Below are 25,552 nucleotides of genomic sequence, written 5' to 3'. Positions count from 1 at the left end.
AACCATTAAATAGTGCTTACTTCTTAAAAATGTCTCGGATTGTCACCAGTGATTTGTCATATCAGAGATTCATCAGAAGGCAAAAAATGAGGCAATACAAGAAGATTAATGAATGACTGTGCTCAGAAACGTGCAAAGCATAAAAAGCATGAACGCAAAGATGTTGGATGTTCAAGTGCCAATCCAATCCAACGTCTTCATTAGCACCAAAAAGGACATCTGCAACCTCACCCAGACTTTCACTGCTCTGTGCAGTTGTTTACATCTGCACAAACACTCCCCATTCTTACCTGCCAGTACCTCATACTCACACTATTCAGCTCTGCACAATGTCCAAACTTTGACAAGATGCAGTGGAGTAAAAATTCAGCCTCTAAAATGTTTAATTATTTGGGGGAAGTTCACATGGAACTGAGAAGAAAAAGTACACGCTCACCTGTGTGGAAGGAGGGGAAGCACCCCACACTTCCTCCGTGCAGGCAGTCAGCAGCGGAATGCTTACCATTTAGATGGAGCTTGGTCCAACTTTGAGAACACCAAAAGGAGAATGGAAATAGTGCATCGTATCTTGATGTCGAGATAAGGGAACACCAAGTATGCTTGGATTACGCAAAAACACTCCCATTTAGTTTCACTTTCCTTTAGTATTTAGTCTCTGACAACAGCTGTTAGCTATATCTGAGGAATTTTAGTCAAGCAAGTAGACGGTCTGAAGTTTAGCATCCTTTCTTGTTGCTGTCCTGAAGATAACCTCAGGGCTGTCAGTGTAACTGGACACATTTCAGACTGTTAAGAAAGGCTTAGACATGAACCTGTTCCAATTTGCATGGTGACCAAGTAGGAGCGTGCACCATCCATTACTGTGACTCCTCAAGGAGAGCATTACCATTGAACTACAGGAGCACTAACTTTCTATTTATGCAACACAAAGTTGCATTCACCCCACCTTACACAAGCAAAGCTCTTATGTTTTGCATATACAAGGAGGCAGCCACAGCACTACCACCTAAGATAGCACTATGGTTAGCCTGTAAGACTTACATCAATTAGGGCTGGATTCTGAATTAACATTTTCTCTTACAAGGATTATTGCTGTGCACGAATAAAACACAACTACAAGCCGCTTATCTCAACACAGACCTGCATGGTCAGGAGCGTGACAGGAGAGATGATGGCTTGATCTGGAGTATGTATAATGACTGCAGGGACAGTTTTCCCTTACGTGCATATTTTGTCTCTTGAGTGCATACTCGTTACCTGTGGACACACAACGGAGATGGAACCATGGGGCAGAGGCCTTGCTTGCCTCTGCAATGCTGACAGGATCACCAACCAAAACTAGTGATAGGCTCCTTACAGGTGATTTTTGAAGACTCCAATGTCACTACAGTTTTATTAATATACAGAAAAGCCTTTCACAGCCAAGGAAGGAGAAGAAATAGGCAGTGCTATGATAATTAGAAATGGGAAGGACATACCTTACGGTGAATGAGCTGCCAGCTCGCTCACATTAGGGAGGGAGCATGTAAAAGCAAAGATCCAGGAATACAGAGATAGTGGTGGAAGCTCACGCCAAACCCAACATGAAGACACAGCCCCATCCTGTTTTAATTCCTGATCTCCACAGGTCATTTTTAGACCAACAGTTTCAACGGACTCCACCTCCCTCATTCAGGGAGGCTTCCTCTAATTATTTCCACCATGACAGAAGACCAAAGTGTGATTCAGAACAGAATAGTCAAATCACCTCCAAAGTCTACTTACATCTCACCTACTTTTGTATCTCATCCCCCTGTCTGGCTTTGGGTCCATGCCTTTAAAAACCACAGGTCTTTACTGAAGTCTTCCATATTTCTTCACGGACTTTAATTGACATTTAGCACATTCAACCTACCTGTATAAAATTCACCCATCTTGTTAAAACTCCAGCACAGTAGAATATTACTGCTCTCTTTCTCACATTTACATCCTCAATCTTAAAGAACTAATTCAAAACACACAGCTTGTTTTTAACCTATTCCAAGTATTTATTTTGCTAATACCTTCTAGTATGTATAATATTACTGCTGCTTCCTTCTGTACACAGACACTACAGAGTCAGTCTTCTATTCCCAGTTATCCAGAAGATTTTCTATCTCAAATGTCTCATCTAATTATCTGCTCCTGCTTCTGTTTCCCTGGTGGTTATTTTGGTCCTTCAGAAAACTAGAAAATTAACATGGAATATTATTTGTATAGGAAATGAAACTCAATCATGTGGCACTGTAGCAGGATACTTAATTAATCTTTGATCTCAGAGACGTTCATTGTAGGAAAGCTAACACAAAGGTGCCCAAAGTTTCCAAGGTAAAAGGTCAGGCTGGCAGTTTGCAAGATATGCAAGGGCTAAAAAAAATTTGCATCCATATTTACATAAGTACTGCAATCACTATAGTTTAGACTGGAAATAATAAGTTCTATGTCTAAGCCCCAGTTTTCATATACTTCTGACTTTCCAAAACATTCACCTTAGAGGCCGAAATATCCCATGCTAGGTCCACATTTAGAGGATGTTATTTATTTGAACAGACCAAACCACAGTCCTTCAGCCATTTTAGGCTCTCAGAACTCCTCGCACAATGACATGCAAAAAAGAACTCAAGAAAAAAGAAAAAAGAAATCAATAACAGTAACGTGTGAGTTGCCAAGTGTTAAACCTTTAAATTAACATTCTTGTTAAAAAGATAAGTAGCCCGAGTTCATAAATAAAGGCACCTCCAGATGGCAAAGTGAATGCAGAATAGGCATGGTGTCCACAAATACCACACTAGTGGCTCCAGGTTAGCTACTTCAATAGTTTCTGTCATGAAGACTTCAGTAGCACCACTGGATTTCACAGAATCATAGAATCATTTAGGTTGGAAAAGACCTTTAAGATCGAGTCCAACTGTTAACCAATTTGGTGGGGATCGCTCTCCACATAAGACTAGTTTTGTATGTTCCAAATGTGAAGCCTATGAAATATGGAAGGTCCATCACACCCAACTGTCCAAACAGATTAAAATAAAAACAAGCAATTGCTCCAAGTGGCTAGCACATTACGGTTGTAAGTTCTCAACCAAAACTGGGAAATCTTCACAGGTTTCTTCTGTGAAGTCAGCTATACCGAACATTTGTAATAATTTGTTTTTATTTCAGATTCCAAGTTAAATAAAACCTGTATTATTTGCTATGACTAAACATGAATAACTGCCAAACACTTAGAAAACCTGAGTGACCACAGAAAATTCCAGTCCAAAAGGGCCAACAAATAAGGAAATACTAAAATATTGTTAAAATTTGCCTTTATTTTTCTTACACGGGAGAATTCTACACAAACCAAGGTGACTCTGTTTTACAAGACTCTTTTTCCAATATACTGAATTTTCAAGAGGATCATGAGCAGTATAAAACTGTAAATAACTTTTCCTGTTGAGGGCAACAGCAAAGTTTCTTCAGTTGTTGTAATCTTGGAGAGCTTGAGCCATGAAAAGCTTGCCCAGGTTCTGTGCGTTGAACTCCTTAATATTCTGGCAGTAGGTATTAATTTGACCTGTCAATAGGAAAGAAGAGGAAACCCTTGTCAGTTTTCAAACTCAGAAAGATGTCCCAGAACAGAATTTTCAGAGACCCAAATGTGCATGAATCCTTCAGGATTTATAGGGAGAAGCAACCAAAACAGGTCAACTACTCTACACATGGAAATTTTACATTTTCAGTATTCCCAAACAGGTTTGGGAAGAAGAAGAAGGAATTAAATTAGAAGAATAAGTAAACTTGGTTTTCCTACAATTCTGTTATGGACTATTTCTCAAAAGATGTATGACAATAAAAAGAATAAATAATTCTTGCTGCAGTATTGGAAGCTTAATTACATTAATGGTTCAATTTAGTTGCTCTAAAAATACTACAAGACTGATTTTGAGTTCTGTTCTTATGCATCTGCTGTCCCTATTAAAATATTTGTAACAAATATTTTTCAGTAGCAGATTGAGAATTGTGGTACTCCTGTTTGACATTTTCCTAGCCTTTTCTTCCACCTAATATTTCACTTTACTAACTATTTCAAGAATCATCAGGGTATGAAGACTTGTCAGTGCTTTACAAATCAAACGTGCCCATCAAAACATTTTTATACACGCACTGCTACAAGTTATTTCCCTTGTTAGTTAGGAATAGCAAAACATGAAGCTAGTTTAATCAAAATTAAGGCTGTTTAGAAGGCCAATAAACTCTCAATTTAATGCTCTATTTGAAAAGTTTTTAAATGCCTCAGAGACAAAAGAGCTAAGTTTTACTCTTTATCCACAAATTTTACTTCATCTAAGTTGAAGTGGATGCTTTCAATTCTTCCCCTGACTATGGTAAAAGAACAGAGAGAGTGCTTTGGCTGAAAACAGTTTTTTCCTTTAAGTATAATAGTTTTCAATCCCTCCTCTTGTAAGAGATGATTCATCCTAAGCTATCACTTTCATAAAACAGACATGTACGCACATACACACTTCTGTTGCATTTTTAAGCTGTGTTGAAGCTGAATGTTTAAATACTTCAATGTTGCTAGGATTCATTAACTGGTAAAAACTATCAAAACAGTAGGTTTTTTGAAAGACTCTGAAAGGAATAATAAATCAAGAACCCCATTTCTTCTAAAAGCAGCACTTCTTAGCAGTGTGAAACAGTATTAATATTAAAATAATCATCTCTTGGTTACTCCAAAATTTAAGAGTGGTAGTTCAAATGCACTTTTTTCTTTAATGTCAAAGCACTCTTTTCTGTACAGCAAATTACCAGGACTTTGGTTTAATTTTCTCTCAGTACAAAACAAGATAATAGCTAACTGATCCAAAACTGCTATAGTTAAACAATTTGCCTTCTAATGACATTTTCCAAATTTAGATTACTTAGCAGGGCATCCAGGGTTACTGCTCTCTGCTGCCATTGTGAGGTCCCAGATATTTTCACCCTTGCAGGAGGCACAGGACAGGCACTGGCTTTTGTACCAAACTGTGGTTACATCCTGCATCATTCAAGTAAACTGAAGAAACTGGGTGGTGGGGGAGGAAACCTACACCTATGCTTTGTTCCCATTTAAATCCTTCCATTTCCCTTGGGGTGCAGGAAGTTGGGGATAGTTTCCCTAAAACTCTGGCCACAGAAATTAAACAAATTATCCCAAATCAGTATGAAACTAAAAGTAAAATCTTCGACACCTGGGGATGTTACCAGTAACTCAGGGCTGCAGACAACTGCTCTGCTTTTGATCAGTAGTTCCAGCCCAAGCAGCTTATTCCTGCCTCTTGTCTGTACAGCCCCCTGACTTCTGGAGTTGAGGGAAGAGCTGGGATCTGAGTGCAGGGAGCAGCATATTGACTGCAGTAATTGCTGCACCCATTTGTGCAGAAAACCTGCTCCATGGGGCAGTTCTGCAGCTCTCCTTTAAAATCCCATCTCACCCTCTCCAAATGGAGCTGGGAAGAGGGTCTGGCTGTGGCTCCTGCCCTTTCCCATCAACCCAGGAGGCACTGATGGTCAAGCAGGAGCTAGGTACCACAGTAAAATAAAAGGGAGAAAGTGTCCACATATAAAATTTAAAGGCTTATGCAGCCATTCTGGTTAAACTAAGCGCAATGCTTTCAAAAAATTACATATGTTCATACATGAATGAGTAAAATGCCTCTGTTACTTACATGGATGGTTTAAAATTCTTCTGTGTCTGGAAGCTTACTTCCTAACAGAGCCATGGGCTGCCTACTAGCAATAACGCTGTTGTTCTTAGCTTCTTTTTTTAGTTCTTCAGACACTAGGCTTGTAGATCACAGGTTAAAACCACTGCCTTTGTCTAAACAAAGGGTGGCATTTGAAATATTACCAATGCCAAAATATCACACCATAATGGCAAAGGTAATGAAAAATTAAGGTGCTTTCAAAGGTAACAAGTGCACTTTTCCCCAAGCTAACATTCATACATGAAAAGACAAGTTGAAGAAGCTGCTAGAACATTACCTGCAATAAGGAGTGACTCCATTCTTGGAGGTGGCTGTGGAGGTTTAAAGAGTTTATTGATGTCCTCTTCAGGAAGAGGGGCTTCTCCTCGGCTTTGACGCTGTATATTTTCTTGCTGACGTCTCTGCTGGTACTGAAAATAAAGCAACAGAAACAGAATGCAACAGGACTTCCACAGCAGCAAAAAGTTTTTCTCTTCAGATGCTCCTTACCTAACCAGCAAGTATGTTTTTAAAATTATGCTTATTCAATACAATTCAGTTTATTTCAAATAACGCAAATGCAATTCACAATTGATTGCAATTCACTGGTAACAGGCATTTTCTCCCCAAGCTGGCACCTTAAATAAGTGAGGCGCTGGAAAATTATGTGGTTCTAAAGATAGGTTCATTTGTAAATTTTTTTTTTCATTGAGATAAATACTGTATGTTATGGAAAGAATACAGCATGGTAGATAAAGACCTCGATTTTCCCACACAGAAAAGAAACAAAGCTGGAATATGTAGGTAGAAGCCATTACCTCAAATAGTTATACAGACCAGAAATACTCAATTGTATGCCAGTTAAAGGTCAAAACAATCTTAGTGTGAAAGAAGAAAAGAACCTGATTAAACAAGGTATTTTAAGCCACAAAATATTAACTCTAAATTGAGAACAAAGCAGCGGCTGAAACAAAGCATAATGGTTCATTTCTCCGTTCCAGTTATGCAGTTACTCTGCCACTTTGATGCCACTTCTTTGTGGGCTACCAGAAGATATACGAGAGTAGCAGCTTGCAGAAATTACTCTGCTTTGTCTTCAGTGATTCCCTTTGCCATGTAGATTGCTCAAACTTCATAAAAATTAAAGCGGACCATTTCTTCAGCTACTGGATAAACATTTGTTCTTTCAGAAGTACATACGTTCAAAAACACATATGTGAGATTCTGTACTGTATGTCACAGCCAGGAATTAGTTGTAAGGTTTGTCTATCAAAGCCCTCACATTCAACGCAAAAAAAATTATCTTTAAAATAAACAGGCCAAAGAGAACAGGGTGTTTTCTCTCACTTACTTAAATGTACCTGTGTATAAGAGCCTGAAAACAGTTCATACTTGGTGGCATACTCGAAGTAATTTTTTTTCCAGTAGTAGTGACAAATACATGTTTTTGGACAGCGTTAAAAATAAAATCTTAAATGCCCATATTTGTATGTGAATCGCATGTAGTTTCTTCTTTCTTTGCATTACCCCACTCACTTCTCAGCAGTCTGCCTATTATTCTCTATTGAAACAGCTTGCTCTTAATCACAGTTGCTCTGTTTTAAAAATGAAGTTAAGACCACTAACTATGCTGCAATGAGCCACTACTAAAGCAGCTATAGTTAGTAAAGAAATTAAGTGAGACACCATGGAACCTTCTTTGCTCTGCTTTTCAAAATAAATAGACCCTCTTGTTGTTAGCAAAAGCCTTTGAAGTGGATGCCATCTTTCTATTCAAATTAGGCGGCAAAGGAAAATGTTCTGAAGATACCAAGCATGAAGCTTGTATGTCCTCAGGAATTACAAAGCCAGAAGAGACCACTGACCACTGATGCTTTCCTAAAATACTCCCTGTTCAAGCTACACTTAAGTGAAAAAAGCCAATTTTGATTTTAAAATAGTCAGTGATGAAGCTCTTCACATGAACCACAGGTGCTCTTTTTAGTAATTAGCTTCTTTGTGTAGCAATACCTGCAATATTTTATCTTTAAAGTGGCCTGGCCCATTTTCAGTTGGCCTGAATCTTGTCATATCTCTGTCTGCAAGATTAAAGAGTTCAATTTATTTTTCATGCAGGTACTTCTGAGTAAGCAAGTCACTCATTAACTTAATTTATTATGTGAAGTGAATTGCATTCACTAAGATCTGCTTTCCAGGCTTTTAAATCACTCTCATAGTGCTTTTTTCCAATTTACCAGCATTCTTCTACAATTAGACACAGTATTGCTTTATCAAATGCAGGAACAGCAAATAAAATAACACCATCTCCAAAGCATACAACAGTTGAGGGTGGAAGGGACCTCTGGAGGTCACCTTGTCCAACTCCTCTGCTCAAGCAGGGCCACCTAGAGCCGGTCTCCATTCTTAGTACGCTCTATTCAGACTACTTCGCATTTTAAAAAGGCCCTTAAAGTGTCAGGAATTAAAAGTCAGCATCACCTGATCAGTATCACTATTTAATGATACAAAATATGACTAAAATGGCATTTCTGATCAGAGAACAGTCTGCTGTCTTTTAAATATGGACTATGTTTCTTTATGTCTAGATGCATGACTATATGTGATGGTACTAAAACAGTTTGTTTTGGAGCAGTTCACTTGTAGTTTCAGCTCTTTCATTTCATTTACTAAACCCTTAATCCTTGTGTCCACAGCATATTTACCAATGATTCTGGTTTATCATAAATCACTAACAAACATGTAAAACAGCAAAGAAAGACCAATCCACATTCCATGTCAGCAGAAGTGAATTCATTCCCCATGGACTAGCACATTTTATACGCCTACTTAATAGATATGTTTCTGTAAGAATTTTATCTTGCAATCCAAATTCATCTGTCTTATATAACACCACCCAAACCATATTCTGATGGAAAAAATCTTCTCATTCAAGTTTTCCATGTAACTGACCTGGTGTTTTTGCTGCTGCTGTTTGCTTACATTCCGCAGGTAGGTATTGTATTTAACAATGTCCTGGCTCATCTCGTCCACTCTGTCCATCAGTAGCTGCAGACTCTTCCCTAGGTGATTACTGAAATACAACATTCATGAAAGATTTAATTTATTAAAAAAGAAAAAGATTTTAAATTTAAAATCCATTTCAAGTCACTCGACCAGTGTTTCTGCACTAATGGCACAGTTTGCTAATTTTTAAGATCCTCGTTATCTTTGTTCATATATTTATTTGATGATACTTTACATGGCACCTCCTCCTCTAGCAACTTTGCCACACTGCGAATGCCGTAATTAAGTCTTTTGGTCTTTGCAGGGAACCTCATAGTTAAAACAACACCTTGCACGGATTTACTGATATTATAGACGCAGGTAAAATGCTCAAAAGAAAAAGCCTGATGTTTTTGTGACACACAACCCTGAACAATGTTCCAGGAGATGTGTTCAAAGGGTTTGGTTTCAAGTTACTGCTAGCTTTTTCAGAGATATTTAACTACCCCTCTGCAGGGATAGTTAAATATTCTTCAGAACTCAATCTCATTAACTAGTCTATCAAACCACGCCTGGAAGTTCGGCAGACACCGCTTGATCTTAGCTGTTGAGAGGGAGCGGAGTGTTGCGTCCAGTCCAGCCAGCTCCACATTCCATACCATAGGCAACATGGAAGCAGCTAGGCTGGGTGCGTCCAGTTCTAGTTATGCGATCTACTGCCTTGGCCAGACAAATGCTGTCTGTTAAACAACTTTTATTGTAACCATTTTTAGCAATGGATTCGGTATTTTGCAGGAATGTTCAACTTAAGGTATACCTTCCAAGTCAAAGTTTTGGAAGTTTTTAGGTTGGTGCCCATGGAGACAGTATTAATCCTAAATTGTGTTTACAGGGTAGTGCAGTAAAAGAAGGATACTTACTGCTCTCTGTTGATCCCTTTGATCAGAAGCTAGTTTGCTGGCTCTGATCTGAGCCTTGCCCAGTCCTACCTGGCTGAAGACCAGTGACTCAAAAAGCTAAACTCCATCCTTCTCCTCCTCAGCTGAAAACCACTATTATTCACAAGAGTTTCTTTCAGCTAAAAAATCTGGTGCACTTCTATGTCAGAGTCCACATTATCTGTGATTCTGTCTGCCTTTTGCAATGCATTCACACCATCCTACTGCCTATGGACTGGGGAAACTCTAACTGGAAGAGACAGGCATAAAGTGAAAATGGAACCACGCATGTAGTACTACACACATCCCTTTTAAAGTCTAAACTATTAACCAAATCCATAGAACCCATAGCTGGAGACAGAGTTTGTAATGTACTCAGGCACTTGAGGTTACCTGCTGAGAATGTAGCTAAAGACACCCCTATATCCAAGAACTAGGACAGCTACTTCACTAGCTGAGTTGCCTGCTCACTGAAACAAAAGGCTGTATCAGTAACTTGAGAACCACAATTTATTCGCAAGCCAGAGCTTTAAATCCCAGTTGCATACAGGGGCAGATGGTGAGGAGGACTTCAGCTACACAGCAGCAAGAGAGGCGCCACTATAATAATTATTTTTAAACTTCTTGGGGTTTTTTGGTTGAACATTTCAAGCACATGATATTTAGAACTGTGGAATATTGCCATGGCTAGGGGTGTGCATATTTTCAGTTTTTTATAGAGTTTATCTTATACAGAGTTAATGTCAGAACTGGATATTATCAGAAATGCCTATGTAGGTACACAGTAATAGCCTTGTAGGGTATGTGGGCATCAGGAATACATAATTGTTTTACAGATAGTGTCCATATGAAACATAGCTGGTTACAAAGAATGATTTTATGTGAATCTCCTTGGGACCAGCTTAGTACAGCAGAATACAGAAACAGAGGGTTATTGTTAGAAGTAGCAGTAGTATAGTTTTGCTTGCATTGCCAGGGAAACAAAAAGCTAAAAACAGATAACTTAAACAGATGTGAAGTGAGACATGAAGTGATAAGTATGCTGCAAATACAGGACCAGCTTTTTCCTCAGTTCTCAAGTGGTCGATACCCTTTTTTGCTCCACCTCTTAAAAAAAAAGAAAGCCCAATAGGAAGTAATTTGTAAAAATGTACACATACGATGTTTAAGCAAGTTTTGTTCAGCTGAAGCTTATTCTGGTGAGATTTAGGAAATGAAATCATGTTGCTCCAGCCTGTAAGACTCATCATACACTTACTTAGCCTTACTGTGCTCTTTCAGGCACCTCCTTACCTTGTGCACTCCCCTAGAGCAGACCTCAAAGATGACACTGCCAGGTACCTAAATGCCCCCCACGTGTCAATGCAACTGATAAAAGTAAAAAATTAAAAAGAAAAAAGAAGGGGATGGGGGTGCCAGTAAATTCTGCTCACATCCTCATCGAGGCTCATTTTCCTACAAGTCTCTGTGACAGTCAAATGCAGGCAAGGTGGAGCTCAGCACCTGCATTAGTTGTTCTGAGGGCACTGGTAATCAAGTCATGCATTTCCAATGGATGCATTTCAGTCAGCTGATTCAGTGCAAGAGTCAATTAAATTGAGTTCACATTTAGTGTAGAGCAACAGGAACAGATCTATAAAGCAGAACAGCTGGTGCTGAGAAACCAATGTCCACGCCACATGTGTCCACTGGATGTAGTCCAGTGATCTGAAGCCCTATTAGTGGCTAAAGCCTATTTCCAGTTTAGTTTCATCTGGAACAAGCCCGGTCTTAGATCACCCAGTGGTGACGATCTGAGCACAGTCCTGAATTGAACTAAAAGTTCCACCTTAAGATAGCACCAGGAGACCACCAAACCTCAGGTATCAGCGAGTCTTCCTGAGAGAAAAGTATCAGCTGCAGAATTGCTATCATACTAAGCAACAGGAAGTCCACACATGGGGACTGTGTTCTTATTTGGGAAGAAATATAGATAATAAAATGAGAAAAAGAAAAAAACCAGAATGGAGCTTCTCCTGCAGTTAGGACAGTCAAAAAATACGTCATGTGGATTCTTACACATCTAATGAAGAAATAATCTAATGTGAGAGAACTCCTTCACCAGAATTATTAGGATCACTCACCTGCAGTGAGTGACCTGTAAAACTTCCAGAAATCTATCATTTCAGCCTTACCTATATAGCTTAGATGACATACTCAAAAATGCCAGAAACGGACAAACACATACAAACCGTCAAAGGGAAACTGTCCAATTCTGTTTAGCAAAAACCCAAAATAAAACAGACTAGAAAGTATAAACTCCAAAGCAATTTCTCATGCTGAGCATTTTTGCTGTAACAGCTTTATACTTGATGGGCTATAATCCTTCACTCGAAACGGCAGATAAGAACTCAAGTCCTTGAAACATGGCTTACTTTTGACTCCTTGTTTAGCAATTATCAAAAGTCAAATAATTCTGACGGTGAGAAGTAGAAACCTGTGAGCAGAGTAGCCTCATCTGCAGATAACAGCCATGGTCCTTTCTGTCCTTCCCACTGGTGAGTCTTGCATTTGGTGGTGTTATGGTTTAGCATCCACAGAAGGAGAGCGCAACAACTATATGTTAACTACACGCACGGATCACTCACTACATGACGGCATCCTGTTAGCATATGGATCTGGCTAAGGGACCCGAATACAAGTCTCCCCCTTCCTGAGGGAAGGCTCATACCACCAGAGCGAGCAAAGGTGCAGTTTGCTGTTGCCAGCAAAGCCAGTTTAAGAGGTTCCAGCATCGGCATCATCCTGCCTCTCCCTCCCTCCCTCTTTGCCCAAGGATTACAGCACTCTCAGCTGTATGGATTCAGCTGTTTGCGTGGGCACACTTCAAACCCTCTCAGTGAAACAGTCTACTGTAAATGCAAAACCACCCTCTGTTGGGGTTTCTTTTTTTTTTTTTAGGGAGGCTGAGGGAAAGGCTGAAAGGGAAGAGTGGGAGCCTGACTTTTTCCACCAGACTATTCCACGAAACTATTTGTACAGCCATATTCTGAAACAGATGAGGGAATAAAAAAAATCTTTGAGGGTGGGAGGGGTGTAGAGATGAAATGGGGGTAGTGGGGAGAAATGATGCAAGCAGCTGGGGCTATAACCTCAAACTGGCTCTGCTTCTGTAGGATTCGTAATGGGGAACTACACATGAAGCCCACATTTACTTCAGCATCTTTAACCAGGAAAGGACTCCAGACACACACTCGCTAAAGGTCTGAAACACCCAAAATGCAGCCTCCAGTCAGACACCAGAGCTTCAAAGAGAGGCAGCAATTCACAGTGTTCTCAGCTTGCCATGTCCTACTTTTAACTGTCTCTAGGCACAGCTTGTGAGCCCCAGCTCACACTCTGCTCACCTACCTGTGCTGGCCTGGGAGGAAGCAGCACCCAGCCTCTAAGATCTGAATCACTGCTGCACTCAGGCACCTGATTTTTGGGTATAACCATTCTGAAGCTGGAGGTGTCCAAAAAAGATGGTCTCCTAAACTTGCCTCCAACGGCCATAAATGAACCCCCGCAGTGATTTCGTTTTATTTTGCTTGCACCCTGGCTAAGGAAGATGAGAACAAGGAGCAGCAGGAGGAAGCATAAGAAAATGCTGTATCTGCTGCTCATCTTTTCTACTTTCCATCAGCTCTACCAAAATCCCTCTCAGAGTTGCTGTTTTTTGGGAAAGGTGCCACCCTGTGCAGCATTTCACCTCCTGGTGGGAACAGCTTTGGGTGGATTAGACAGGTACTGCTCAGCAAAGCACATCTTTTTGATTAAGTATTTCTAAGGAACATTCCCACTGCTTAGCAGAACTTGTTTACATCTCAGCATTTCAGCCCGAGTTCAACCTGTGCTCTTTTAAAGAGGATTTTGTTTGAATGAGATATGTAAGTCAGGAGTCTTGAGTTCTACTCCGACTTTGATGTGTGCCTTTGGGCAACACATTTACCCTCTCTGTGTCAGCTTCCTCCATCTGCAAATTAGAGATTTTCATAATTATCTTAATAATCCGTTAAGCACATTGAGATTTCTGAATAAGCAGTACAATGTATAAAGGTTACCCTTGTTTTCAAAAGCCAAAGGAACCCTCCTTGTGTCACTTTTGCAAAAGTACTGCATCTGATGTTTGAAAAAAATGTATCTGCCAAGTAGATGTTACTGCAGTAAATGTTCAGCACATGTTTGCTTCCACTGACGCACACTATTAGAAAAATTGCTTGAGACAAATTGAGATATTATAGAACAACCCTATTATGAAGCTAGACCACAAAAAAGCTTTTTTTAATTTAAACTAGATCATCAATAGAATAGGGAAGAGATGGATGAGAATGGGAAAGTTGGTTGTAATTATTTCTCTGAAGATCTGGAACATTATCTGACAGGATTTTAATTCTTGAGTCTCTATCAAAAGACTGGCAGTACTCCAAGGTCTTCAAGACATTTTGGTCCTTAAGGGCAGCAGGAGGATAACAGTTTGAGCGAAAGGCCTTTACTTGCTATTACTTGCTAGTCTCGTGCTATTCTGCCTTCAACTTCTTTCCCTAGAATATTTCAGTTACTTCAGATTTCACAAGAGAAACACAAATTTATGCCCCAAAAAGTAAACTGCTCTATACAATTATCAAAATGTACTTCAAAAGGAGAAAGATATTAAGATGTAGACAAAGTACCTCAAATGGGTACAGCTTCAAACTCAGACAAGGTGGGTGGCTGAACATGTGAGAATCTTGATGAAACAAACTCTCCAGAGAAGAACTATGGGTAAATAATCCCACTGCCAAAACCATTGCTTCAGAAGATTAAAAAAGGTTCAGGGATGCTCCCGAAAGACCAAAAAAAAACCCCACAACCAAACCCCAAAAAAGCCCAACCAACCCCAAACCTTAGGAAACAAAAAAAAGAAAAAAGAAAAAAAAAAAATTAAAAAAGAAAAAGTAGCTTAAAGTTACTGCCAACTACTTCTACAATAGCAAAGGTAAGGGAGGAAGATAGGCACTGAAATTAAAAGTTGGTAGCTGAAGTGTTTTAGCCACAACTCTTCAAAGACAAAAATAAGGAAATACGAAGTGAAAATAAAATTCCAAAATAGTGGGGGTTTGAACTCCCCTACTTCAGGCAATATATTCTCTGACAGAGAAATCTTCATAGTTGAATTCAAGTAAAAACTAGTTAAATATTTCAACAGGCAGTACAAGTCACTCTACCTTGAATAAACAAGCACTAAAATGTTTTAATCTGCCAGCTGCTGAGTTATACCACTGCAAGATATTACTGAATGTAACCTGCCTAGTACATAAAAGCACTTATCAAATATTAAAAATAAATAAATTTTAAAAGGATACATACAAAAACCTCAAAATAAACCCGCTGGGGTAATTTCCAAAGTTTTCTCTCCTTCAATCTACACTAAGCACCTCAAGTTCCTCAAACAGACCAGGTAAGCCAGAAGAATTCTGCCAGGAAAGTCAGTTCAGGAGACATAACTCAGAAAATACCTCTGAAAACTGATGAATGTGTTGAATTAATTGCCCATTAGTGGGAAATTCTAGACTTCAATAAGCTCATGAAAATGCTGCCAGTATATGGGATAGTAACTGGCTAAGTTCAAAGAAACACACTTAATTGAAAAGGCACTTTTAACCACGTTTATGAAGAATCCTGTTCTACCTGTGTCATTGTCAACAACAGCACTGCACTGCTCCAAGAAAACAGCCACTGAAAAGAAAATCTGATTCACTAAGAAAAAATTATCACTTTTTTTTCCTGTTGTGAAGGATTCCTAAACACAAACGATGATGTTTCCTTTTTCTTTGGGGCTTGTGTTTTTCCTTTTCACTTCTCATCCTGTTTACCTACATAAGGACCAACATAAAAGCCTGTCTTGCACCAGGCTATTAACACCATCATTCCAGAAAGGAAATTAATTTGTACAGTTCTTATCTTTTATCTTGAATCAGGGCAGTGGTACGGAACAGTTACTATGTAAGATGTAAAGCTGATGAAAAACTTCAAATGTGCTTTGTGATCTGTTCAAATTAATTTCCATTTCCAAAATTGTACTGCACGACTAGCAACAGCCCGTGCTACGATCCAGGCTGCTGGTTAACTCCAACCTATTTTACAGGTGCAAACCCATAGAAACAAGCCAGGGGAATGCTGTCAGGTCACCTGGGAACCTGCTGTATTCTCAGCACCATAATCCTTTTCATAGTAAAGTGGTAGAGCTCATAAGGAGTCACTGTCATCTCTTACATTCAGTGCCCGCCCTCTCCTCCGGTGGTAAAAGCTTTGTGATCTTTGACCAGGGAAAGAACCTGACAGAAAGCCTACAAACTCAAGCAGACTGAATATCTCAGAGAAAATTATCCACTTCGTTAATTCCAGGGTGCAAAGTCACAATTTCACTGGACAAAATTACTTAGTAAGTACCTCTTCCGACATTTGTGAATTCCCTGGCAAAGTCAACTCTACACCTGCTCTCCCTTGACCAATTTCTCTAAAAGCTATCAGATCCCTCAATACATCCACATAAGCTTGAGTAAAGAAAGTCGAGTGGAAAATTTCTGCTAACTCAGGCAACATATGGACCCACTAGCAATACTGGTCCATTAACAACCACCTTACATGTGAAGGGGGAGAGGGGAGTGGAAAAAAGGAAAAATTAAAGAGGCCACTAGTATTCAGCTAGCTTGGTTGTCAGAGTCAGCGGGGATCAGAATCTTGGCAGACAATACCTTGACATAAAAAGAAAGTGTTACACCCCAAAAACCTATTAGTGACAACATCCCAGTTTCTACATTCAACAAGACACTGCATCATTTTGTGCACCTGGTTATTTTGGTCAGCCCAGTAATAATCCAATTAACTGTGTTGTGTTGTATAAGATTTAAGCACCACCAAATTTCTGATCATCCTGCTAGAGGTCATGCCTAATCTGTTATCATAAATGTATTTTCAGGGAAAAATGCTACAGGAACAAAAAGTTATTCTTAGATAAAGTTATGAGAAGATCATTCCAGAAACTCTTAAAACAATTTCTGACATCATGAATGCTGGCTGTCATGACAATGAGTCTGAGCATTTTTGCCAGTTTCTCAGATAGAGGCTTAATTACATTAGTTTAGTTTAGTTACAAATGCATTCTGCTACCAAAGTAGAACAAATGTGCTTTATTTTTCATTAAGATAATTTCTAGAATTACTTAAGGAGTATTTTAAAAAAGAAACTTTTATTTCCAGATATATTTGCCTGAATTTTCAATGTCAGTATTTTCTTGAATATACACTTCTGAAAAGATTACACACTTCAAGCAGCACAGGTATATACGGATTACAGACTGAATTTAGCCCTTGAATCTAAGGCTATAGTTTTACCACACAGTTTTTTCCTTCAGCAAAAGAACATGAAGGGTAAAGTGTTAACCCCATTAAAAGTCAAGGCAAAGCTTCCATGGACTGTAATGAGACTGGGATTTCACCCAAGGTGTTAAACTGTGGTTTGGGAAAGCGAATAAAAATACATCCATTATTGTAACAAGTACTTACCTGCTAGCCAGACTGAGCAATTCATGTCTATCGGCTACTGCGGATTTCTTTTCCAGTTCCCACAACATCACATTGATCAGGTATGAATTCTTAATTACAATGGGCACTTCTTCAAACATGTTTTCATAAGCAATATTTGCCTTTTTCAAGCTGTGAAAAAAGTTTCAAAAATATTTGTTACTATAACCAGTAGCTCTCTTGTTCTTTTTGTTGAATTGTTGCTCCAACAACTGGCAATTTGGTAAAAACTCTTGATTTTCTTAGTTCCACAATCAAACAAGAGTTGAGTTTTGGTAAGAGAGCATTTGCATGGCAAAACCTCACGTTTACAAAGACTAGGAAAAGCTGCTCTAGGAAAAACTCTCAGAAGTCAAGCAGCCGCTTTGCTTGCTAATACATTACTTACATGAAAAAGCCTCCAGCAAAAGACTGTACTAACAGGATTAACTCTGCCCCTTCCAAATATTTCACTGATCTCCCTGCCATCAGGGTTTCTTAAATAGAAGTGAGCAGTTAGTTACCACATGACACTGATATACCTTTAAAATCATAGCTACTACAATGAAAAACAATTTCCCCAACAGCTGAATAATTAAAATTTTTACTGACCAAAAACTAGATTGGCAAAATAAAATAGTGTGTGCTTTGGAATAACTAAATTCCATGGTGGATATTAAAATAAATTTCCAGAGTATATTTTTTTTAACAATATACATATAAAAACTACTATTATTGCTTTATAATAAAGTAGACAGTAATACCTTTCATAAAATCTGGAAATAAAAGCATGATCTATAAGTTTCTAAGGAAATATATTCTTAACTTCTTTGTATGCATATTGGGGTTTTGCTTCTCCTTCCCCCCCTCCCTCCCCCCTTTTTTTTTGACTAAACACAGATTTGTTTGTTTATCATGGAAATGTTATGTTTTTACTCCAAGGAATGAAATGTTTCCATTTTTCCTCAACGAAGAATGTTTAACAAGTGCTTTTGCCATTGAACACCAAGTTGTTTGAGGAAAAAGACTACTCAGGCCTACATCTATTACAAGCAGCTAATCTTTTATAACAGACTAATTATTCTGCTTTACTCCAGAAGCCTCTGTCCACACGGGGGAGTTAATTTGGAATAAATACAGAACAGCAGCTATTCCAGAATACCTGTTCAATTTTCCTTCTGGAAAAAGAAAAGAGCTTTTAAGACAGACCAGCTATTTCCTTCTCCATTTCTGTTTTTATATTCTTGACCCTGTTCCCAGATACAGCCATCTTCACCGTGCTCCTTACAGCCAGTCCACTGACCACCTCCAAAATCAGTTCAAGTTCCACTGCTTCAGCTCTTATTCAGATGCCCAGACAGATGTTTATGCCTTCTCAGCCCACTGTATCAGCGCACGTCTATTGGTACCCATATATACCCAGTTTTCCAGCACACACTATTACATGAGATATTAAAACACAGTATTTCATCACCCTTTGTACCCCTCTGCCAGTAAAACCTATGGAAAACATTCTTTTAAGTCACTTACGCTTCTGGAGAGAAGTCTTTTTCTTTGCAAACTTCCATCAGTTTAGGAGTCAGCCTATATGCCTTCAGAGACAAAGACCCTTGGGCAGTCTTAATGGGATCTATCATTTAAAACAGAGGAAGTGTATTATTACTAACCCCAGATTGTTTTTCTTTCTTTTTTTTTTTTTTTTGTTTTAATATCTAAATGACATAAACAGGAGGAAAATAACTAAGTAGTCCCATTAAAAAAAATTCAGACAAGCAGCACAGAAAAGCCACAACAGCAGAAGTAAACCTATTGTACTGGAACATAAAATACATCCAACTATACACAGTGAAGATAACCAATAAACATAACTTGGGAAACATGGGGGGGGAGGGGGTCTAGACCCATTCTACTTGCAACATTATTTCCCTATTAAAGGTTTAATTCACATTTTCTTTAATATGAACTCTCCACAGAACTTATGTAAGAGCTACCTCATTTACATAAAGATTTTTCCCTCCAGTCATTATGCAGTAAATTAAAGTAATCATTAAACTCTATTTTATAAAAAAAAAAATTAGTAATTTTAGAGTAGCAATAAGCTAATTCAGATCAAGTTGCCCTGCTGCTTCGTGCATAACAGGTATATGAAAAGATTAGCTTTGCCTTGACATACTCTACTGAATTTAGGGGGAAATTTTCTAAACAAACTGTTACATTCCTAGGACAAAGAAGCTTAACACTTGCAGCATGATAACGGCTGTAGCATGCCAACATGAGAATAAAAGCTGTGTTAACATTCATGTTGTCTGAAACTTAACACAGTAAAACTTTTAGCAATCGGTGATAAAATGAAAACCAAAATAGACTGAAACAAGTGGAAAATTCATCAAGGTCTGATGATGCAATGTTTCCAGCCAATATAAGTATACTTTAACAACTTGTTCTTTACTGTAATCCAATTGTTAACATACTGAAACAATTTTGGGGCAGCTCATAAGATTGATCGTATTCATTAGTATTTTTTCTGACAGATACTCAGGACGTTACATTTACTTCTCAGCTGGAAACTATATGCAAGTCAGCCAGATATGGCAAACTGTGAGTGTTTGGGGAGGGGGAGGCTATAAAGCTGTTAAATTGCCTACGGTTCTGATACAGCACAGAACATCTGGTCTGGAGAGCTTGAGGAAACACCATTAAATAGGCAGAAAAGAAAAAAATCTTTGTGCTAAGAAACAGTCCAGGTTTTGTATGCTTCTGTCAGAGGTATAAAAAAAACTTGGCAATTCGTGCGATGATTGGTCAGTCACGTACAGAGCCAGACACGCTAGCAAGCAGGGTTTGTTAGACATCTGGTCGGGTTCCACCAGCCCCTTCGACGAGGGAGGGGAGATGAAGGAATAAAAATGAAGCAGCTACTCCAGCATTCCAAAACGTACACATCAGGGCTCTGATAGCAAGAAAAATAAACAGAAAGAAGGAAACCCTGTCTAGACTTAGCTGCTGCTGAGGCTGCCGTAGACACAGGGTTGGTATTTACTTGAAAAGGCCTGCCAGGCTACTCTTACAGGCAAAAGACAGAATACAAAAATAGTAGTAATAATATTAAGAGGGGAAAAGAATAATAAAGGAAACCTCATACTAACCGTAAATGAGAACTACAGACTCCTCAATTGCGTGCTGGTAACTGAACTGGGAGTCCAGGAGGGCACGAGTGACAAAAGAGCCATAGTATGTGGACTGGTACCAGCCAACGTGAAGATGATCAATGTTTACGTGGCGAAGGCTTCGCATCATTTCCATCTGGTATTGAACTAGGTTAAATAAAAAGTATGGTTAAAAAGTAAACTTACACAATCTGTACTATTTCTAGAGACAGCTTGATATTAAATGAGTAAATTGTATTCTATTTTGTTTTCATTTTTGCAAAAGCCTAGAAGTTTGTTTATTCACTGCTGGACTGTCTTCATTAAAATCCACAGCTTCCTTAGAGAATTAGAGTAAGACTAGCCTGAGTAAGCAGACTTTTTTCAGCTGCAGTTAATTGCTGAAGTGATCAACAAATTGTTACACGTCATTTACAGTGTGCATTACCTTGCTCATTCATAAAAAAAATAATAATTTGGATACTGGGTTCCATTAAGCAGTAACATTTTACTGTTCAGTAACAAAGAAATATTGTGATTTAAGTTGAAATACTGTCTGGAATTAAAACAGCTTTTGGAATCAAAAGGCGAATTATGTAGTGAGTATATGATATAGAAGATAAACTATTTATGTCTTTTTCACAATGTAAAACTACATTTCAGTATTAGAGTTTAGGGGACCAGCTACAGCTGTCAGATAGTTTTGACTACATTTATCTTCAATTTTTCAACACTGTTTCCTCTTTTACATGTATATAAACACATAAGTTTGCATGTATGTATATATCATACATAACAGATGCACATATTTATATACACTAAGTTACCTTAGACAGTAGAGAATATTTTTTTGTCAGGCTTTTTATACCAACAGCTGTAATGTTTCACTGTAACAACACATAAATCCTATTTCTACTAAATGCTTCATTCAAACAGATTGCCTTGATGGAACAGAATTCTATTCAGGAATGTTTAACATAATCCCATCAAGCAGATCAACACACCTTATCACTTACCAGACCTTTTAAACAGACAGACACTGTGCCTGCTAATTAAATTTAAGGAAACAGATTTCAGTGTGATTATCAGATGAACCAATGCTCGAGTGATAGGAAATCAAATGACACTATTTAGTGCAATAACACTACACACAATCCTTAAATTTTGTCTGCAGATGCAGATGCAAATATGATATCCATTATAAAAGAAAGCAACATAAATTAGGGGACAGAACATGCTACATTTTCAGACCCCCACTTCATATCCTTTCAAGAGCAAAATAAAAATCCAACCATATTCCTTAAAGATATGAGGAGACATTTTTCAAGATTGGGCAAATATTTTTCCAGCTTATCACCCTTTCAGCACAATCTACATTCTGCAGCCTGCTGGCCCTTTTCATTTAATTGCCATATCTTACTGACTGTATTTTTAAAGTAATCTCTGTACACTTATATAAACCCTTGCAGACTTTTTCCATCAGCAAATGTTGGTGCTTGTATTCCAGTTCATACTATCTTAATAGAAATGACTTGCAATTTGTGTTTCATACAGGACACCACGATAATACAGTGCCCCAAAACTAATACAGCAAATCCATCCAGGCTACAGTCTGAAACCCTGTAACACACAGCAAGGAAAGCGAAGACCTGCACCATTTGGCTCTTGGACCAAGGCAAACTTAAAGATGCCACCATACTCTTCAAGACAGCCAGCCAGCAGAACTGATCAACCAGCTGTTCTGAAGTCACTATGAAAACCTTCCCCCTTGCTAGATCGAAATAAATTTTAAGCCTGCTTTTATTGCACAACTTCCAGAAAGAGTGGCCAGTTGCAAGCACGCTCTTTACACAGCAGCCCCCATGCTCTAGCAGGTAGCAAGGTAGCATCCCAATGTTGCTCACAGCAGCAAAACTAGGATCTAACTTGCCAAAGAAGCTCAGTCCTTAAACTTCAAGGTTTTGCTGTTTTTTTGGGGGGAGAAGATGCTAAGTTTCTACATTTTACAATTAAAACAAAGACCACAGACCTCCTCAGAACAAACTAAAAGACTCCTGCTGTGACCACAGTTTTGAATTGAAAAACCATATGATCTATTTATTAAATGTAGGCAGAATTAACTATTTTGGTTTAAAGAAGCTTTTCAGAGATATATCTCTGAAAGAAAAACAGGCTTGCTTTTGACATGAAATGCTACAACATGCTAAAACATGAAATTATGGTTAGATCCTTTCAAGCCAAATGAAGTTATGAAAAGGAAAAACTAGAAAGGGATTTTCAAAAGGAGCTGAAAGAGATAAAAGATTTTTTTGAGAGTTAATTTAAATGTGAATAGTAGATGGCTGAGGCTAGACTGCTCCTTGCAGTGGCAATTCTCTTGTAATTGAGGACACTGTCAAAGTAGAGGTGGTCACGTAATGCTGGGAAAAAGATACTTACATCTAGATTCCTATGAAATCAAGTGATTGACCCTTTCAGACAATTTCTCCCTTAAGAGATGTAATGTTAAAGAGAGAAAATCCCCAAAAAGAACATCCAGATCTTTTACAAACTTGAACAGAGGTATATCATGCTCTTAAAAGTGTTCATCTGAGAAGTAACAGGTAACCAAGTTCCAGGACAACTTCTTTTCTTAAACACAGAATAAGCAGCAATATGTAACTGAACATAAATGTAAGTGATATTGTCCAGAAGAAAAAGGACTCGCTGAAAACCATCCAGATTTCAAATCAGCAATTCCTCCTCGCATGACTGTTAGCAGTTAGATGATAATGAAGGCACTAGCGGAAAAAATCTCAAAGAACCAATAAAGCATCAACAGCTAACATCTCTGCCTTGGGAAAACAACTGCAGAAATTAAAACATGATGCAGTCCCCACCAGGGAGAAATGGAAACTCTTTTAACCAAACATATATACTTCATAACATATATTAGTAGCTAGATAGCTCCAACAAGCTGCCAACTTGCACAAATGGATAACAGCCCCCAAGCTGCTTTTATTGATATTGTCACCACTGTTTCTTTACAGCTTTTGCCCAATCTACAGAACATCTTTTTACCTAGACATTTAGCACAGACTACGCAAGGGCTCTCTCCTACTCAGTCCTCAACCTGTTAGGACTCGGGACAGTCATGCACTTCTAATGAGGTTTCACTGCCTCAATGATAGTCTCTCCCAAGCCACACTGCAAAGGTGCAACTAAGCCTGAGTGCCCAGAACAGAGGTTAGAAAGGCAAAAGGCAGGAGAAGAGCCACACTAGGATCCTTCCCTCCTCTCCCCATCATTTAAATAGTACCTTCATTTTTAAGCAAATTATTTGTTCAGGAGCATCCTTATGATGAGGAAAACCAACAGCCATGCTTGCACTTCTCAGTGTGCTTCCAGCATTGAGAATGCACAGCCTCTGTCTCGTGAGCCATCATGATCTCCTGAACATCTCTCAGGGACATTTTTTTCATACATATTGTTTTTTTAAACAGAAGATTCTCTCTTTTGTTATTATTAAAAAAAAAAAAAAAAAAAAATCCTTCCTCTAAAAGGGCAATTTTTTTGTTAGTCTGCAAACAGATGGGGGTGGGGGTGGAATTAATGAAGCTAGAAACTGTTACTATAACTTGTCTAAAGCAGCTAAAGTGCAAAACTATACAATATGGGTGTTTTGCTTGAATATGACTGACTTGTGTGAATTTGTACTAATAAAATCCCTTGACTGAAAACAGTAAACCTTGTTACAATAATTTGGTGAATATTTTTCCCCCTGAATTCAACTACATTCTAACAAACCTGTAAGAGATTAAAGAAAACACTAAAATAATGTAAACACTTCTTCCTTTTGCAGAAAGTACTGTCAGCATTAGAAACTTTATCTGGGCTTTAACATAAGAGGTATATACCCTACCTTACCAGTAAGAAAATAACATACCCCAAATTACATAATAAACCAGAGACAAGGCCAAGAACTGAACACTAATGTGATGACCCATTTAACGATGAGACAACTCAGCCATGTTCTCTAAATAGCTTAAAATATCCTCAGTTAATAACTTCACTATTTGAAAACCTATTTTCAGAATAGGTCAAATCAACTGAGTCACTGAAAAAAAAAAAAGAAGAAAGGTCCATGTGATGATTTCAAAATGCAAACAAATCTAAGACACCACAGTCTACAAACAACTGGCAAATTCACATCCTTCTTGAAGTTACAGTTTATTTCTGAAACACTTCCAAAACAAGTGTTCTTGTAGCAACCGGATACATGATGCGAGTTTATTTGTCACTAAAACTGTATTATTTGTATTTCTTTATAAACAATTCATAAAATGCACCTCTCAGGAGGTCACATATCAATGAACATGTTGTCAAAATTTAGTCCCTAAATAGTTATCGTTACCATCAGGTGAGACACAGTTCAGCCTGGCCTCATTGAGACTGCTGGTAAATATGACACACGAAACCCTGATCAAAGATGGCCTGGAAGCAGTATGTTCGATGGCACCTCAGATGCTCAAGGCATTAATTTCCAAAATGTATTTTAAATTGATATGTCTTAAGAAATCTGGTTTTAAGAATAGCATCCAACATGGCTCCTAAAAAGCCAAGCCCCATCAAAGTGGAAGAACGTCATACCCAGTATCACATGCCACAGACTGGCTTTACGTTGCTGCTTATCCACCTCACTGCAGCATACACTGGCCACAGGCAGCACTGCCAAAGGAGGTAACGAGCAACTTTATGCTAGGAACCACTAACATCTGCATAGCCTTCAGTCTGGATTTCACAGTGAAGCGTTTGTCTTGACTCACAGTTCACAAACTTGTCCTTTAACTGTGAGCTCAAACAGCAGAAGTTACACGTGTCTTCATAAGGCAGGTCACTGACTCAAGAACAAGGCAGACCTTTACTGCTCCTTCACCCACAGCAGCTTCCTCAAAAAGATTCTTTGGAGTACCCGTGTTTCCAGAATCTTGAGCATGCAGAAGACAAATAAACTAAAACGTAGGGTTGTCACTAAATGAAATTTACTTAAGACTGTGCGTCGTGCTTTCCAAGGGACACAAAAGTCCATCAGAAGAAACATCCGGCCTCCATGCTAGCAATTGTCTGAATTTAACTGGCAACATGAACATCACAAATTTAAGTTTTTCTGGTCAAACTATGCTGAAAAACAGCTAAAATATTCCTTTTATGGCACCACTAGT

At 38.5% G+C, this 25,552-nt stretch overlaps 1 protein-coding gene across 2 annotated transcripts in view; it reads right to left on the bottom strand.

Moving 5' to 3' along the window:
• Window positions 1-3,306: 3,306 nt before the first annotated feature.
• EIF3H (eukaryotic translation initiation factor 3 subunit H) overlaps window positions 3,307-25,552 on the bottom strand; it is an 87,952-nt gene continuing 65,706 nt past the window's right edge. For both annotated transcript variants that reach the window (XM_030509777.1, XM_030509786.1), the window contains exons 3-8: window positions 20,352-20,519; window positions 18,736-18,835; window positions 17,209-17,358; window positions 8,673-8,793; window positions 6,022-6,154; window positions 3,307-3,571 (exon numbers count right to left, since the gene is read on the bottom strand). In XM_030509777.1, coding sequence (XP_030365637.1) covers window positions 3,474-3,571; window positions 6,022-6,154; window positions 8,673-8,793; window positions 17,209-17,358; window positions 18,736-18,835; window positions 20,352-20,519 — 770 coding nt within the window. In that variant the 3' untranslated portion in view covers window positions 3,307-3,473. The remainder of the gene's footprint in view (window positions 3,572-6,021; window positions 6,155-8,672; window positions 8,794-17,208; window positions 17,359-18,735; window positions 18,836-20,351; window positions 20,520-25,552) is intronic.

Source organism: Strigops habroptila, chromosome 1, assembly GCF_004027225.2.
Source record: "Strigops habroptila isolate Jane chromosome 1, bStrHab1.2.pri, whole genome shotgun sequence".
Lineage (NCBI taxonomy): Eukaryota > Metazoa > Chordata > Aves > Psittaciformes > Psittacidae > Strigops > Strigops habroptila.
Note: the sequence above shows the minus strand (reverse complement) of the source record. Positions and strands in the feature narration are given on the sequence as shown.